Source organism: Papaver somniferum, chromosome 5 (genome assembly GCF_003573695.1).
Source record: "Papaver somniferum cultivar HN1 chromosome 5, ASM357369v1, whole genome shotgun sequence".
Lineage (NCBI taxonomy): Eukaryota > Viridiplantae > Streptophyta > Magnoliopsida > Ranunculales > Papaveraceae > Papaver > Papaver somniferum.
In genome coordinates, this window is record NC_039362.1 from 208428908 (window position 1) to 208441439 (window position 12532).

General features: G+C 36.6%; 2 protein-coding genes across 2 annotated transcripts; both read left to right on the forward strand.

Annotated features, from left to right (window-relative positions):
• The first annotated feature begins 1451 nt into the window (after positions 1 to 1451).
• On the forward strand, positions 1452 to 4975 carry LOC113280659 (G-type lectin S-receptor-like serine/threonine-protein kinase At4g27290). The gene is made up of 7 exons (XM_026529258.1): positions 1452 to 2919; positions 3070 to 3126; positions 3267 to 3484; positions 3566 to 3779; positions 3884 to 4121; positions 4217 to 4367; positions 4481 to 4975. Exons 1-7 carry the CDS (start codon positions 1617 to 1619, stop codon positions 4775 to 4777), a joined length of 2478 nt encoding a protein of 825 aa, XP_026385043.1. The 5' UTR covers positions 1452 to 1616; the 3' UTR covers positions 4778 to 4975.
• A 989-nt stretch (positions 4976 to 5964) lies between these two features.
• On the forward strand, positions 5965 to 6561 carry LOC113280660 (F-box protein CPR1-like). Its single transcript, XM_026529259.1, has one exon. The coding sequence runs from the start codon at positions 5965 to 5967 to the stop codon at positions 6559 to 6561; it is 597 nt and encodes a 198-aa protein (XP_026385044.1).
• The last annotated feature ends 5971 nt before the right edge of the window (positions 6562 to 12532 follow it).

A 12532-nucleotide genomic window follows, 5' to 3' on the forward strand; every position in this document is an offset into this window, starting at 1 on the left:
ACCAAATTCATCTAAATTTCTCCATAAATTTCTTCAATTCAACCACATATCTTTCGTGGGTTTCTCTTTGAATGTACATTTTATGTTTCTTTTCAATTGTAGTTCATCTCAAAGGCTACAGCTGATGACACAACAACGCAATAAGGTGAACGAAGAGACCTGAAGAGCTTACAGTAATTTCCAAACCCAGCAGAATCTCCCCAGTAATTCTTGAGGATGCTTCTCCCTCTAACTCTCACCTCTTTCAAAGACTTGTTTCCCTGAACAAGAGAAGTAGAGTGAGGGCTGATGGAACATCAAAAGATGAAATAATTTGGAAATGGAAGACAAAGTAGGCAACTTTACTGATGAATTGATGAAGAGAAAGTGGTGAAGAATAGGGAAGCTGATTTTATGAGTGAGGTCTGACAGTTGCACAATTTTGAAGCTGATTTTATGGTTCCTACCATGACACACTTTCAGACTTACTCAATTTTGCAAGTGAGTTCATTTTTGTGGTTTCTGCTACTAATTTCAATTGATTAATCTCTTGCATGAAGTCATTTCATGTTTTAGTGATTATTTCATGATATTCTTGTTGATGTGCTAATCTGAAATAACTTACAATAGGCTCAATTTGATTATAAGTTTATAAATTTTGTGTGTTGCCAAATAATTAGTGTCAGATGGTATGTAGTCCTCTGCAATTGAGGTTTAAGCACCCATTTGTAGTCAGAAAATGTTTCTATCTTTCAGATTAGTGGCGAGGGCACTGTTATGCGAACGAACGAAAAATTATCTATCTCCGCTGAATTTTTTTGTTCTGCATTTTCCGCATCCATAGAAATGATCCTGTAATAGGCTTTAGGTCTTTGGCCTTGGTTCACTCATCCAACACCGAACCCAAATCCAAAGAGGAGAATATCTTCCTGCATATGTTCGAATTAGAATGAATTAGTTTATAGTAATTCGACATCCAAAATAAGCCAATGATAAGTTACTCTGGTCAGCAAAAGGATTGGTGTGTTGTGTAGAGTACAGTTTAACATGGGGTGTTTGTAGATAATGACCGCAAACTTGAAAGAGGTTCTGTTGGACCAAATCTATTTTTCTTTCAACAACTAAAATCGTAATGCATGCATCTCCCAATTTGAGTAGAAAGTTACAAGTTCATGTTTATGGTAGAACACGCAAACCAATCGAATCCCATTTCATTTACTTACCTCTCTACTCTACTCTAGTTGACTCAACATGGTCCATGGAAATAAAGTGTCACAACAATAAATTTCTACCAACTACGACATTTCAACAAAAAAATTTGGGACAAAGCAATCAACACAACCATTTGAAATCTTAATTGGCACAAAGACAACAGTGGGACAGCTATATATGGGTCCATCTTTGAATTCTCAAGACTAGAAAGATAAGTAGCAGAGACCTTGTATTTCAAAGATTGAATTTGAGTCATTTAGCGAAACTAAGCTTTTTTCTTACTTCAATTTTTGGTGTATCTTTAATTTTGTATAGAGCTGGAACCAAAAAACTAATCATAGAAAAATAAAATTCAAAGTAAAATAAGAAGAACATTTGTAGTCTTGGGTTTCTATATTCGTCTATGTGTATGTATATGCATAGATATGGATGATAAAAACAATTCAATATCATGGTATTTTGTTCTGATTCTGATTTCTCTTGTCTTCTTGTCATCCAAAAACCGTCTTTCAGTTGCAGTTGATACCCTCTCAGTAGGCGAATCTTTAATTGGAAACAAGACGCTTACATCAAAAGGAGGCGACTTTGAGTTGGGTTTTTTCAGACCAGGTAAGTCTCTGAATTGGTACATAGGTATCTGGTATAGAAAAGTACCATTTCAATACTTAACAGTAGTTTGGGTAGCAAACAGAGATAGGCCCCTTACAGACTCGTCTACTTCAGAACTGAAGCTCTTAGAGAACGGAACTCTAGTTCTCTATGACACATCCCAAGTCCCGATTTGGTCAACTAGTTTGAGCTCAAGCACTACATTGAGTTCCTCTCAAGTGCTGCTTGGCGATGAAGGAAATCTTGTTGTGAGAGATGTGTCAAACGCTTCTGCCGTGATTTGGCAGAGCTTTGATGAACCTACTAATACATGGCTAGCTGGTGGAAAATTTGGGTTTGACAAACGTACAAACAAATCTCAACGCCTTATTTCATGGAGAAACGAAGAAGATCCTGCTCCTGGTATATTCTCTTTACAAGTGGAAATAAAAGAAAACATCCAGCTTATTATGAAGTGGAACATGTTTAATATGTATTGGGCTAGTGGAGAATGGAACAGGCAGCGCGAAGCCTTTCGTTTGATTCCTGAGATGAGATCAAACCATATTTACAAGTTTAGCCATGAAACAAACGATGAAGAAACCTACTTTACCTATGCACTTTATGATACCAGTATTTATACTAGATTTGTAGTGGATTTGTCTGGACAAATGAAGCTATTAACATGGTCCGGTCAAACTGCTGAGTGGAAATCGATTTGGTTGGGACCAAATAATACTTGTGATGTTTATGGCGTTTGTGGGGCATTTGGTGTCTGCCACCAGGTTACTATGACATGTAGTTGCTTACAAGGTTTCAGAGAAGACTCTTCAAAAGATTGGAGTTTAGGCGGTTCAACTGGTAGGTGCGTTAGGAAAGCCCCTTTGCAGTGTGGGAGCAATGTTGGTTTTTCACGAATTGTGAACATGAGCCTGCCTCCCCAGTCTAATATTTCCGGAGTTAATAGCCTTGGATTATGCTATTTTGCTTGCGCGGACAAATGCTCATGTAATGCTTATGCTTATAGTGGTAGCAAAGGGTGCTCAATATGGGATGGAGAGTTGTTAAATCTGAAACTTTCAGATGCTGACCCTGGCGGAAGAGATCTCTATCTCAAATTTTCCAAATTTTCTTTGGCAGGTAAAACATGATGACCGGCACTGCACTACTCACACTAGTTTCCTGCTATTATGCTGCACGCTGTCACTAACTACTTCAGTCAAGTTGTTTCAGGCAAGAAGAAATCAATATGGTGAAACCTCACTATAATCATTCCTGTCATGGCTTCAGCTGCATGTGCCATATGTGTCTTCGGCTACTTGTTCAGTAGGATGGCTGATCAAAGAGGTAAATACAACCCTTTTTTCTAGTAAGATGGGTGTCATTTCATGTATTTATCCTCTGCAGGGACTGACGTTATACGCTGGTAAAATAACACATCCTATTTATATTTACCTTTATTTATTTTCAATCTTCGATGAAATCAGGAACTATGCAGAGATCACTGAAAAGAGTCAAAAGACTACTGATTGGTTTCAAACACTTTCCAGAAGATTCTGCAAATAAAAAATTGTTAAAAGGTGGTGTACCAAACGGAGAAAAACCTGAATTACGGCTGTATGACTTTGCTGGTATAGCTGATGCAACCAACAACTTTTGTTCAACGAATAAGCTTGGAGAGGGGGGTTTTGGGCCAGTGTATAAGGTAGTATTCTGCTACATTTTTTTAAATTCTCATGATCAAGTGTAATGTCTATAGATCATTTCATTTGCTGATTGTGCTTAGGGAAAATTACAAAATGGTCAAGAAATAGCAGTGAAAAGACTTTCCAAAAGCTCAAGGCAGGGGATTGAAGAGTTGAAGAATGAGGTTATACTCATCTCCAAACTCCAACATCGGAACCTTGTTAAGCTTTTGGGTTACTGCGGCCAAGGAGAAGAAGACATGCTGGTTTATGAATACATGCCCAATAAAAGCTTGGATGCATTCTCTTTGGTTTGTCTACTTACCTTCTTGAACCCTTTTACAGCTACTGACAATTCATTATTCTTTCGTTTTTATTTTAAGTTGTAAGCTATAACGTGGTGCTATATGTGTTATCAGATTCAAGAGAAAGTGCACTCTTGGATTGGAACAAACGCTTTAATATTATTGGAGGGATTGCACGGGGCCTTCTCTACCTTCACCGCGACTCTCGATTGAGGGTTATTCATAGAGATCTCAAAGTAAGCAACATTCTATTAGATGAAAACATGAACCCGAAAATTTCAGACTTTGGCATGGCGCGGATATTTGAAGGGAACCAAACAATAGCTAATACTAGTAGGGCGGTTGGCACATTGTGAGCACCATAATATATTCCTCAATTATCATATACTTCATGTACTCATCTAGTCATCAAGTATTTACATAACGTGTACTTACTATCAAATGCAGCGGTTATATGTCACCAGAGTATATAATGGGAGGAACATTTTCAGAAAAATCTGACGTCTTTAGTTTCGGAGTGTTGATGCTAGAGATTGTAAGCAGTAAGAGGAATAATAGCTTTTACGATCCCGAGCAACCTTTAAACCTTTTACTTCATGTGAGTACATATATCCACGAACTCTTCAATGTTGTTCTGAATTATGAGCTTACGTATTTTGATATCAATGTTGTTCTGAATTATGAGCTTACGTATTTTGAACTGTGTATCAGGCTTGGAGGCTCTGGAATGAAGGCAAATGGTCAGAGATTATCGACGAAGCTTTGGGTGATTCATATACTCCATCAGAAGCTATGAAATGTATTCATATTGGGCTGTTATGTGTTCAAACTAGAGCAGTAGATAGGCCAACAATGTCAGCAGTGGATCTCATGCTTGGCAGTGAAACTGATCGTCCAACTCCCAAAGAACCTCCATTTGCCTCCTCAACCTCATCAGATAAGTCTAGATTCTTACAGATTTACTGCTCCAATAACAATCTCACTCAAACTACGGTCGCAGGTCGATAACATTTCCTTTCATCCGTAACGCAAGTCTGCAGTTCTTGAAATTTATGCAAACTCAACGCATGACTTGATTTTTACTAAATTACTTGAGAAATTATCTCATGATGCACACGATTGTTAGGCTGAAAGAATTATCTCATAATCTATAATAGATGCATAGAGCTGACCACTTATAAATAACTAGAAAATTAATGTTGGAATTTAATTCTATTCTGGGCTGCCATTTCCCATAGAGACTGGGTAATTATGCAAAGCGCCCCACAGGTACTGCAGTTGAATTGCATCCATTCCGAATGAGGAAGATACGTAGTTGTATGGCCATCAAAAGCTTTGAAGCAAATACTATTATCCTCCCAAACACTGTGACACGTCTGGCATCCTTTGCACTCGAAATCAAAATTCTGCAAAAAATAAAATCATCATGGTAATCAGAATCAACCCTGCGATCTAGAGGCACACTAAAAATTGTCGAATTAGTAGGTACTAGGTATGTAAAAGTAGTTACCCCGAGTAATGTAAAATCAAATCGGTTTATGTTTTGAGAGTTGCGTTTTTGTGTGGGTGCTGCACTTGCAAATTCGTCATGCTGATTTTCTTCCTTAGGCAACTTGATAATTAACTTTCTTTTTGATGGGAGCATCTTAGATTGATAATTATCGCTCTTCTCCGCTCGTTTTGTCCCTCTCCTTCTTCCCCTGTTAGCTATATATATTGATTCCCCTTCACATTCAGCACCTTGTTTGTTTGAATATGACTCGACATCTGACTTGGTCTGTATCGGACCGCTTGGTTTTCCATTTTTTAACGTCCGACTCTCAAGGTCGAGTCGGTTCATATATCTGAGTGGTCCTCTTTACATTCAGCACCTTGTTTGTTTGTATCTGACTCAATATACTCTGACCATTTGGTTTTCCATTTTTTTAACGTCTGACTCTCAAGGTCGACTCGGCTACTCGTAATTGTGTTGACTGAAAAATGAAAATTTGTTGTGTGAGTCGGATGTTATGATCGACGAGTCAGAAAAAACATACCACCTCTAGTTTAAATGTCAAATATACACGACTGGGATTTCATATTTAGATTCTTTTTAGTCTGGACCGTTCATACACTAATTACCCGGAATAAATTAGGTTTGCTCACCAAGACTTATAAATAAGAGGCGAAAACCTTTTGGTATTTTCTTTGCTGCTATGGATGCAATCTCAGACGACATTGTGGTGGACATATTTGCAAGATTACCAGCAAGGTCTGTATGCGCATTGAGGTGTGTATGCAAGTCTTGGTTAAATATTATAACTCATCCTTATTTTGTTAAGATTCATCATGATTATGCAATTCACAAAAACAAATCCAGTCTCCTGCTTATAAATTATTTAGATAAACGTATTTACTCAGTAGTAGATTACGAAGCCTCATCACCTGCAAATCTAGGTACAGCTGCAGCATTCGTAATAGATTACCCTTTCAAATCACCAGATTATGGAGTGCAGTTTTGGGCTACTTGTAATGGTTTGTTCTGCATGGCTACTGGTAAAGACATTATATGCATTTGGAATCCATCTATACAAGAGTATAAGAAAATTGAACTAATGAACACCTCCGTAAATGAGGAATACGCATTGAGTGGCACATTTAGATATGGGTTGGGTTATGATTCTAATATTGGTGATTACAAGTTGGTTAGAATTCTTGGTTATTCTGATAATGCAGTTACTCCTAGGTGGATTTTGAAACTTAGGGATCCAATTTATAGAGATGATAGGTGTGGAGTCGAGGTTTACACTTAGTCTCACTTAATACACGTACTTTTGTTGGTCAAGAACAGAGACAAAAGAAGAAAAGAAAAAGGTATGTCGCAGTTAGAGCTGTCAAACGGGGCAAGCTAGGGTCAACCCGGCCCTAGCTTGCCAACTCGTAATAGGGTTAGGGTCAACCCTAGTCCTAGTACTATTCACGAGCAAGCTCAAAACCCCAACCCTAACCCTAGACGGGTCAATCCTAACGGGTTGACGGGTTGGCTTGTTAATGTTATCAATTTAAAAATTAAATTTAAAATTTAGGATTGTTTAGGATTATTCATTTAGTAAAGGTCGAACCTAGGTCAATTTGGTGTTTAACTAGAAGCCCCACCACTGAGTTGTAAAGTGGACGTTTTTATTGCCACTTAATCAACGATATAGCCGGTTACGGCGCTTTAGTTTTCTTAGGCAGAGAACCCTAACATCAACTAAGCATTTTACTTTTTTTTTTATCATTTTATAAGTTTAAATTAATGTGAGTAAGACTAACTCACTGTTTAAATTATGCTAGTCCTTTTATCAATTTAGGACATCCCGAATAAATATGTGATTGATGAATCTAAGTTGTAATTTAATTTATTGATTGATTATTTAAAATCTAAAAATTGTTATATTTGTTTGGGTAGATCCAAAATTAGCTTTATTTATTGATTTAAAATTAACTAATTCTAATATATGTTTGCAAATCATGGATTTTAAAGAGTTGGTGGGATTGAGGGATATATTTATTAATTTTGACGGGTTGACAGGTAACCCGCGGATTGGCCCTAGCCCGGCTTGTTTTCTAGTAGGGTTGTATATGCCAACCCTAACCCGGCCCGTTTAGACAACAAGCCAAGCCGAGCCGGGTCGAAACAAGCCGGGTTATAAATTGACAGCTCTAGTGGCAGTTTCTTTTTTGTTGGTGAAAATTTATTGAAATGCTCTTTATAAACTCGTCCATGCAAATTCGGTTTCATTTTACAGACACGGCGACTAGGAAATGTGCCAACAGAGTTGACAGTGGTCCTAAAGTGTTGGCGCACATCTCTGCCTACGTATGTGACCAAGCAGAAACCAATCTCTCGACAATGCCATTGCCAAGATAATATATTCAAAATTTTCAATTTATTAGGTCAAATGCAAGTTAGTTCAGGGATATAATTTGCTTGAACTAATCAAGTTTGAGAGTACACTAAGAACACCAAATAGATTCATCAGTACCACCATGTGTAGCAACACCAACGCTAAGAGTATCAACCCGATACCACCAAAGCCAGCGCCCACTCTGACACCACCTCCCATACTAACACCACCAAACTGCCAAAACTGGAAGCCATACCAACGCCTTCAACTAGACGGGAAAACTCCAAAACAATGCGCTAGCACAGTCTTAACTGGGCCAAAATCCGAGCAGTTGTGATTGAGACGAGTTGGGCCTACCGCAGGAGTTAAATTGTTCAAAGCCGAATGCTCTTTGTACAACTGTGTCTTCAAAATGATGTGTTCAGACTTCAGAGACATTTCTTTGTCTTCTGTTATTTGTAATTGGGATGCTGTTCATCTCTACGGCTAAATTTTAGGTTTTTCTTCTCTACTTGTACTTTGCGCCACTTCTTTGTGACGTATTGAGTTTTTCAATAAAATTGTCCTTTCCAGGCAAAAATAAATAAATTATTCAAAGCGAAACCAATAACTTTTTTTTTTGATCAGTCACGTAGAAATTTCATCGTGAAAAGGCACTTAAAAGGGGTACCTTGACCCAATGATTACAACCGAGTAAAAAAGGGGAACCGATTACCCAAGAAAAAAACCATAAAAGAATTACGGAGGCCGGTATAAAGAATCCCATAAAGAAATCATCACATTTTCCGTAAGCCCTAACATTTTTGTATTCGATTCGGCCTAAAAAAAACGCTTGTAATTTGATATCTCTAATGAGGCTTGCCAAAGTTTTATTTTTGTTATCAAAGATTCTTGCATTCCGTTCTTTCCATATACACCACCATACAGCAACCGGGATACTATTGTATTTTCTACCAAGTCTTTCATCTCCCCAATTAAACTTCCAAGTATTCATAGAAGTAATGAAATTAGGATCGTATGACCATCCAAAATGGCATCCTTCAACAAAATAATCCCACATTCTCTGCATTCTCCAACAACCATAAAACATATGCGAACTCGATTCATCGTCTTCCTCTCAAAAAATGACATACACTAGAAACATCATACCTCTTCTTAAAAGTTTACCCGCCTTCATTACCCGATCATGAGAAAGAAGCTAAAGAATAGATTTTGTGAGGATGCTCATGACTCCAAACAAATTTGGTTGGATAATCCGGCTCACCTTGATCGTCGTTGTCTTTAATTCCATCCTTAGCTGTATATTGACCACGATCACTACCAACCCACATTCGGGATCCATAACCCCTTCTTGAATAGAGACGGAATAAAAAATATTTGATATATATAACACTTCACTTGTAATGTTTTGTGAGTATCTTTGCCTAGACATAAACCTCCACCTTACACCACCTTCCCTAACTTCATAAATACTAGCCACCACAAACTCTTTGGTCCTTGAAGCTTCATAAGCCAAAGGAAACATATCACATAATTTTCCTTCACCAAACCAAGAATCTTTCCAAAATCTAGTTTCCTTACCCGCTCCAATCTTGAATCTAATACTTTTGTTGAAATTTTCAAGCTCTTTATAGATATGAAACCACAAGCTACCACCTTTTGATCCTTTTAGTTGGAGATCTTCCAATCAGTAGATGTTTCGCCAAAATTTTCAACTATAATCTCCACAATGCATCTTTCTCTTCACCAAAACGCCACCACCATTTTTTTAGCAAAGCCGAGTTTAGTTATTCTTATACTAAGACAACCTTTTTCCTTTGTTTTTGAAGTCAATGTCCAACCAATATTGTGAATTCTTTTATTGTTTTGATCATCATGCCGTAAGAAATTTCTCACAACTTTATCAATTTTCTTAGTTATTGAGCAAAGAGCAAGAAAAATATAGAGATAATAAATGCGTAGACTAGCTAAAACACTTTTGATAAGAGTTAACTTACCTCTTGCTATTGTTTTTCCTTTCCAAGAAGAAACTCTTTTGGCACAAGTTTCAAGCAATTTTTCCCATTTTTGAGAGCCTCCTACCTTATCTCCCAAGGGGAGGCCAAGATAAATACTAGGAAAACTAGCATGCTTTCAACCCAACATGTTAGCAAAACTTTTAACTCCCTCTTCAACCGCGATCCAAATAAGCTACTCTTAGAGAAATTTATCTTCAAACCTGAAGTTAGCTCGAAGCAAAGAAGTAGGTAACGAACGGCATCAACTTGTTCTATTTTTTCATCAATAAAAATAATGGTATCATCGGAAAATTGCAAGTGGTTTATTCTTGTTCCCCCTCCTTGACCGAAAAATGCGAGATTTGATCAATTTCTTGTGCTTTGCTCAACATACAACTTAAGAATTCACAGACGATAGTAAAAAGAAAAGGAGAAAGTGGATCTCCTTGAGTAATCCCTTTCCACTACCAAAGTAACCGTAAGATGATCCATTAACAAGAACCGAAAACTTTGAGAATGTTAAACAATTTCTAATCCAAGCCCTTCAGACACCACCAAACCCCATTTTGAATAAGATTTCATTTAAGAAATTCTGTTACAACATAGCTCGGTTGAACTAACTAAGAGTTGGTATGTCAAGTTTGTTTGTCATATTTTAGTATCAAAACTCATCTAGAGTCGCTTGTTTAAATAATAGAGTCAACTTCGTTTAGGATAGACTAGAAAGTCTAGGAATGTTGAGACATACAAGTATTACTCCGAAGACCTGAAGAATGTGAAGAAGTAGCGAACTACAACGATGACATCATCCTTCCACTTGAGGTTAGTAATACTGACTTAAACTTGTCTCAGTTCTTACGTATCTTTCAAGTCGTACTATATTGAAAACATAACTGAGAAGCTGTATATACTATACATAATGTATGATACTCTAGTGATGTGACATGATCATAATAGTATGATCATAGTGTTAGGGAATTAGGCTACAAAGTATAACGCTTATCTTTTGAACTCCATAGATATGACATCGATATAATCTTGTATATATTGTTATGATTATGTGAATGGGTTATGGTGAAGATTTCATCGTAGGAAACAATGTTTTACATTTGTTTAAAGGAAGTATATTCATGAATTTTTTTGGTGAATCGAAAAGGAAATTATTATACTTATTCGACTATTCATTGCAAATCTTTGGATGACCAATATGTGTGAGATAGGAGAACCGATCTTAACTTATGTTATGTATCTTGGTATAACTAATCAGAATGCCTAACTTATGATTTGGTATGACTGGTTTTTATTAATTGGTGTAACCGATCCTAAGTAACAGCTGTGTGATGGTATGATCGATCCTTGTAATTGGTGTGACCAAGTAATTGGTGTAACCGATCCTAGTAATTGGTGTGACCGATCATGAGTATGTGTAATCGATTCTTTTAATTGGTGTATCCGGTCCTGGTAACTAGTGTGACCGATCACAAGTAATACCATGTGTATATGAAACCGATCCTTGTAATTTCCGGTCTTGGTAACTGGTGTGACCGATCACAAGTAATACCATGTGTATATGGAACCGATCCTTGTAACTGGTATAACCGATCCTAGTGATTGGTGTGACCGACCACAAGTATTTCCATAATTAGGTATAACGTTAACCGATCCTAGTGATTGGTAGAACCAATTGAACCCATGTCTGTGATTTGGTATTTGATCAATCACATAGTAGTCTTGGAATATAGGTGAACCAATTCTAAACTTGTTTGGAAGTGTGGTATAATCGATTCCAAGAATGCAAATCCATGTAAATATGAAATAAGGATTTGCAGTGAAAAGATGTCAACATACTTTGAACACGAACAATAACTCTTACTCCCTCTGTTTCAAAAAGACCGTCCTCTATTCCATTTTGGTCTGTTTCAAAATTATGTCCAGCTTCTGTTTATAGTCATATTTTTCCAATGAACTCTCTAATATACCCTTAAATTTTTATATGTATAAAATATTTTTTAATGGGACCCAATCTAAAATATTAATGAAATTTGTATAATTAAGGAAACAAATATATCCTTCATTCCTTTTTGTATTTCCTATTTACAATCCCATAACAATTTTTGGTAGTTTTTATTCCTAACAGTTTTATTGGAATAAATTAGCAAATAATTAAGGGTAGGCATGTAAACTACTATGGTCTCCTTAATATCTTGACAAAGTCAAAGAGGACTGTCTTTTTGAAACGGAGGGAGTATCATTTATTGTTCAAAGATATTCCTTAGTACTCAAGGTGATCCTGTGCCGAAATAAATTGAGAATCTTTTAATTAAGGTTCTTGGTTTTATATGCTTTAATTACCAGCAATTAAATGCATATCTCTAGAGATTAAAAATTAGTAATGTGCATTTACTAATTGGAGATTTTCTATTGAGATATTTCGAAAATATTGGACAAGCATTTATTGGAATTATGAAAACCAAATTTTTTCATTCATTGCATATCTTATGAATATTTTCGGTTTTGGGAATTCCTTGGTATCCAAACATCCTTCGTCTATAAATATCTAAGTTTTCATTTCTAAAAAACTATACATAGAGCCAGGCAAACTTCATTTCTTGTTCTTTCTGGTGGAGCCGTCTATTCGAAGAGGAAAGTATCCTAATTAGGTGAAATCTCTTACGACCGCTCATTTAAAGACTTCTGTGGAATCAAGAAGCTCTACGAGTACCGTTGGTGGGAAACTAGATAATTGCAGTGTTATTAGTCTTCGATTGATTTGATTGACTAACAGTTGTTAAAACTTTTATTAAACCTAGTTTGTTTATTCTTGAGAATCTTCTCTTCTGATATCAGATTCATTCAAACTAGATCAAAGTACCGACGGGATCTTTAGAATTGTTGTT